Source organism: Callorhinus ursinus, unplaced genomic scaffold, assembly GCF_003265705.2.
Source record: "Callorhinus ursinus isolate GAN/ISIS: 27379988/994484 unplaced genomic scaffold, GSC_fseal_2.0 scaffold56, whole genome shotgun sequence".
In the NCBI taxonomy this organism is placed as follows: domain Eukaryota; kingdom Metazoa; phylum Chordata; class Mammalia; order Carnivora; family Otariidae; genus Callorhinus; species Callorhinus ursinus.
In genome coordinates this window covers 9,178,813-9,184,526 of record NW_027397118.1, presented here as the reverse complement: position 1 = coordinate 9,184,526, position 5,714 = coordinate 9,178,813, and the positions used below count along the sequence as shown (strand labels likewise).

Genomic DNA, 5,714 nt, shown 5'->3' with positions numbered 1-5,714 from the left:
TGATGCAGAATTAATGGGCATTACCTCTGCAACAGGATTTAAAAAGAGTAAAAGAAAAATGCCTTTCAACGGTCAAACAAAATACCCAACATAAATTCTTCCACATTTAGTAGCATCTGAAAAATAAGAATAATGTATGCAAATTTGAGAAATAAACAACCACACTGAAGAAAAAATTTAATACTTCTTCTGAAACACTAAAAAGATAAAAAATTTTGTGTGCGTTCCAAAGGACCACATATGCTACACAGCATGATGGCCCATAATGCGTCTGGAAAAATATAACAACATTCAATTTATTATTTTATCATTTTAATTTTAATAAGCATATTAATGTCACATATACTTTTTAAAAATATAAATATTTTTAAAAGCTGTGTTTTACAATACAATATTCAAGAACACAGAGCTGATATATATTGTAAAAGTAATCACTGTGTGTAAGACATTTGAATTTGATCAGAATACTGTTATGGTGAAAGAAAAACACCTTCTTTTTAATCATTCATATTCAGCAACAGTGAAAATGCTCTACATACGCATTGGCTCTGAATAACACATCTCATATGTTTCAAACCTGCCATGCTATCTATTACTGTTTTGATGATTACATAGTTCAACACAAAAATGCATCCCAGATTCTCAATAAGTCTGATTATGCAGATAACCTCCCAATCATAAAAGCTTTTAAGACAAGTATTATGCAAATACAGCATGGAAATCAGACTTGCTGTAATTGGGAGAAAAAGACAAGTGTAAGAACACTGCACATTTGACACCTATTGCATTTCTGAGCACTCACCTTGCATTCCCTGACTTTTTTCCTCATCTTTGAAGTGCTAGGTTAAAGTGTATTTACACTAGAAAGTTACTGATAGGCTTAATAATATGACAGAATGATGTGTTTGAGAAAGCAAGACTTTCTAGATAAGAAATCTTTAAATATTTTCTATTTTATGTTTTTATGACCTTCCTTATACAGAGGGAATGTTTCACGTGCAACACTTGCAGATAGAAATAGATGTAGGTACATTTCACTCAAACCCAATCAAATTTATCTAATATAAAATCCAGACATGAAGCTAACTATGATAGCAGCAGTGATTCTCGGGGCAGCATGTGCAAAATCCAATATTTTACTATCTATTTACATCATGGTGGTCAGAAAAGAAATGTGCCAAAACTCCCTTTCCCATTCCACTTGAACTGGTTCCCCACAATTGAAACAAACATCTCCTGTGACATTAAGTTGTCATCAGCTTGTGTGATCCCCAGTTCACTCAACCTTTTCTTCTTCATCTGGCCCTTCTGGGTGGAGGCAGCAACTAGTTCATTTACAATTTCACAGTTGCCTTCAACTTGCTCAGAAAGGCTGGATCTTGTGTAAAGCTCCATTTTGCCAGTTGCACACTGAATCAGCTCTTCTAGATCCACCCTTTCCGCTGTGCCTGCCTCCTCACTCGTTGGAATTTTAAGGGCTCTATTTTCTGGAGAAACAAATTATAACAAAGTTAAATGTACAAAATAACCCAACAACAAAAAAATACATATATATATATGTGTGTGTGTATATATATATGTATGTATATATATATGTGTGTGTATATATATATATATTTCTACATTCTATTAGAGCTTTCAAGTGTTTTCTGCCAAGGATTCCTGCTGTCACCCGACTGGATTCTGCAAATTCTTTGCCATTAAGTATCTCAATGAGCAGCTGTCTTACTCTTTGTACCAAGGCTTTCTGACCCTCATAAAGGATTACCAATTTTGAATTCTTTACTCTTGTTATCCTAGAATCTCATTCACTCCACGGACCTTTTGTGGGTAGGGTATTTGCCTACTAAGCGTGGTGTTAGAAGCTAGATGCAAAGATTAATAAGACAGTGCCACTCTTCCTAAAAGAACTCCCATTCTAGCAGCTAATGCCAGCATTATGAGTGTTTATAGAGAATTCTGGATGGTTCCTATGATGCACAACCCCCAGTGTTACTTTCATGATTGTTAAATGGCAAAAGGATTTTCTACATGTAATCAGCTGACTTTAAGAAGATAATTCAGGTGTCCCTAACCTAATCATATGGACTCTTTAAAAGCAGGGTTTTCTCTGGCTAGATGAAGAAGAGGAAAGCATGAAGAAATTCAAAACATGAGAGATTTGAAGCATAAGCAAAATTTGCCTTGAGGGAGGTTCTCTTAAGGAAGGTTGCTGAGATAGAGAGGTTATGGGGCAAGGACCTGACAGTGGCCTTTAGAAGCTGAGAACAATCCCAAGCCAATCCCAAGCAAAAAAATGAAGACCTCATGCCTACGGCCTCAAGGAAATGGATTCTGCCAACAATACGAATGAGCTCAGAAGCAGATTTTCCCCCCAGAGCTCTCAGATAAAAACCCACTCACCTTAATTTCACCCTGTGAGACCCTAAGTACATAATGCAGCCAAGCCCACCTGAACTTCTGACCTACAGAACTGTGAGAAGAAAAAGACCTCACCGAGAACTGGAGTGGGTCCTGAAGGCTGATGAGGACTACTTTCCTCACCCATGCCAATGCTTAATCCCTCGGACTGAGATTTCATAGTAATCTGGGTCATGGCTTGAAAGTCATGAATTTCCTACTGAATGACCTCAGCTTTGCTGCCAAGAAAAACAGTTGACAGGGAGGCATTACTTCTGCCAATAAAAAATAGAGATAAACGCCACGATTCCCTCCAGTAAGTGCAGCCCTCAAGCTGGGACACACAACACTTCTCTGCCTCCATCTTTAACAAATGCCAGTGGGGACTACCACTGCTATCGTAGGCCCAGCTTTATTCTACAAACGTACAGAAAGCCAAGCATGGTATGAAGGGAACTGTGGGACCATAGAAACCACACACCAAGGTTTTGAATGAATAGGTGAACTAGTTGACCTTGAAAGTTTCTTTCACCCTGAGAGTCTTTCCCAAGCTTCTCTACCTCCATGTCCAAGCATATGCCAGTGATCTTTGTTAAGGAGGAGAGGAAGACTCAGATCCTTAATCAAAGTTTAATGCTGAAACAAAGCAAACTAGATCTGGTTTTTATTTTTATTTATTTATTTGACAGAGAGAGACAGTGAGAGAGGGAACACGAGCAGGGGGTAGTGGGAGAGGGAGAAGCAGGCTTCCCGCTGAGCAGAGAGCCTGACGCGGAACTCGATCCCAGGACCCTGTGATCACGACCTGAGCTGAAGGCAGACATTTAACGACTGAGCCACCCAGGCGCCCAATCTGATTTTTATTTTAAAAAATCACTAAATATAGCATACCTTCAATTTCATCTTGGACATTTTCCTGCAGGTCAGAGAAGATTGTAGGTTTCACCAAGACAACACCATAACCTTCATTATTATGTATGACATTATTCACCATGGATATTTTGGGAATGTCATAATGCTCATCTAAGAAGTCCTGTTACATTGAAAACAAATGTTTTAAGGAACTGTCATATTCAACACAGCCTGATTTTAAAAATCTCACTTTTTTCAGGCTATTCTAAAAATAAAGGAGAAAGCTATGCTTATTAATAAGTGGTAACACAGTCTGAGTGACACAGCATTCCTCTGTCATTTCTGCAGATCTACAGACAGCAAAGTATTCTCACAAAAGACCCTCAATCACCAACTACTAGTATCAAGAGCATTATTAAGATGTATATACTGTTTGTGCTTTTCAAAACCAGAGAACAATAGAACTCAACATGGGAATTTAAGGAAACATAACTATTTCTTAGATGAAACCATTCTAACTAACCTTCAGAAAGAGGGTATTTTAGCAGGTGCACTCACCTTAATGAGTATCCCTTCCTTGCAGTGATGGATTTCATTGTCACTTAAGGTACACTTACTCCCAGGATATATTTCTATACCAGCACCCTACAAGTTACATTTTAAGGTATCACAATCAGTTTTTTAAAGGCAGGACTACAAGAGAAGGTTTATTACAATCACTTCTTAAACCTTAATACAGTGCAAATATAAAGTGTTTTACAGAAAGTTTTATCAGATATTTCTAATCAACATTTCCATTTGCTCCATTTCCAGCAAGTTGTCTATCATTTATCACTTTCAAAACCATACACAGATACACACACAAAACACTGGCTAAGATTATCAACACCTGATTACTGTCCCACTCCCTTTCATTCTGGGCAAGTCAGTTTTCTGATTCTGCCAAAGAAAAAGAACAAATTATTTGTTTTTGCACTTATTTAAAATGAACATCCTCTCTGAGATAAGTAGTTGGAGAACAGTATGAGTCTATTAAAATATTGTAACATAAGGATAGAAAAAAGACTCAATATTTTTAAAAACACATCAGTTTTAAAACATCCCAATGTAACTTAAAATCACTTCTATGAGCTAAATAATTAATGGCCTCCACTACTACACACATGTTAAAATTAGCAGCCAATTCAAGTGTCTCATTTATACAAAGTAACCAGAAAGATCCATGCATGGCCCAATTCTTTCACACTGTCCCTTGGGACCACAGGGTACCAATTAAGAAGTAATAGTAACAGGGAGGGGCGGAGCAAGATGGCGGAGGAGTAGGAGACCTAGATTTCGTCTGGTCTCAGGAATTCAGCTGAATAGGGATCAAACCATTCTGAACACCTATGAACTCAACAGGAGATCGAACAGGAGAGTAGCAACAACTCTCTGAACAGAGAAGCGACCACTTACTGGAAGGTAGGGCGTGCGGAGAAGTGAATCTGAGGCGATATTCGGGAGGATAGACGGCGGGGGAGGGGCCTCCGCCGGCCGCTTCTGCCAAGTGCTAGAGCCGCGGAGCACAAAATCGAAACTTTTAGAAGTCGGCTCCGCTGAGGGACGTCGCTGCAGTGGCTAAGCGGGGGGTGGAATCCTCCCGGGACAGTGTGGTCTCAGGACCCTTGGGGTCACGGAGAGACCGGGGGTGCCTGAGTGCGCCAGAGCTCCCAGGTATCAGAGCCGGGAAGCCGGCTGCAGAGACGGAACAGAGTCGCGGGCTCTCAGCTCGGGGTTGCCATAAACTGTGATCTGCCGGCCAGTCGGGGCACGGCTCCCCCAGCAGGGACCCAAAAAGCAGCAGATCCGGGGAGACTCCCCTTCCTTCCCGGGGAGGAGCGGTGCGGGAACGCACTGCAGGGATCTGCTGGGTTTGGAGACTCCGTGCGGGGTCGGGTGCCAGAGGTAGCAACGCTCGATCACAGGCTGGGTGAGCACGGAGTGCGGGCAGAACCGGGGACACGGGAGTGACTGCTTTTCTCTGGGGACACACTGAGGAGCGGGGCCCCGAGTTCTCAGCTCCTCCGGGTGGAGATTGGGAGGCCACCATTTCTGCCCTGGTCCTCCAAAGCTGTACCGAGAGCTTGCAGGGAACAAAAGCTCCTGAGAACAAACCGGAGCAGCTTCCTTAGCCCGGACCGACAAGGGCGGGGCAATTCCGCCTCCGGCAAAGACATTTGGAAACCACAGCAACAGGCCCCTCCCCCAGAAGATCAGCACAAACAGCCAGCAAGCCAAGACCAAGTTGATCGATCAAGGAGAATGGGAGAACTCCAGCGCTAGGGGAATACTGCACATAGATTCATGGCTTTTTTTTTTTTTTTTTTTACCATGATCCATTATTTCATCAAAGTTAATTTTTGTTGACTGTTTTTTTTTATTTTTCTTTTTCCCTTTTTCAACCATCTTATCAATCCCTTTTT

At 41.1% G+C, this 5,714-nt stretch overlaps 1 protein-coding gene across 1 annotated transcript in view; it reads right to left on the bottom strand.

Moving 5' to 3' along the window:
* Positions 1-329: 329 nt before the first annotated feature.
* The window catches only part of SHCBP1 (SHC binding and spindle associated 1), a 36,249-nt gene continuing 30,864 nt past the window's right edge, over positions 330-5,714 (bottom strand). Inside the window, exons 11-13 of the mRNA XM_025852445.2 lie at positions 3,811-3,897; positions 3,292-3,433; positions 330-1,487 (exon numbers count right to left, since the gene is read on the bottom strand). Of these exons, the coding sequence (XP_025708230.1) occupies positions 1,162-1,487; positions 3,292-3,433; positions 3,811-3,897 (555 nt within the window). The 3' untranslated portion in view covers positions 330-1,161. The remainder of the gene's footprint in view (positions 1,488-3,291; positions 3,434-3,810; positions 3,898-5,714) is intronic.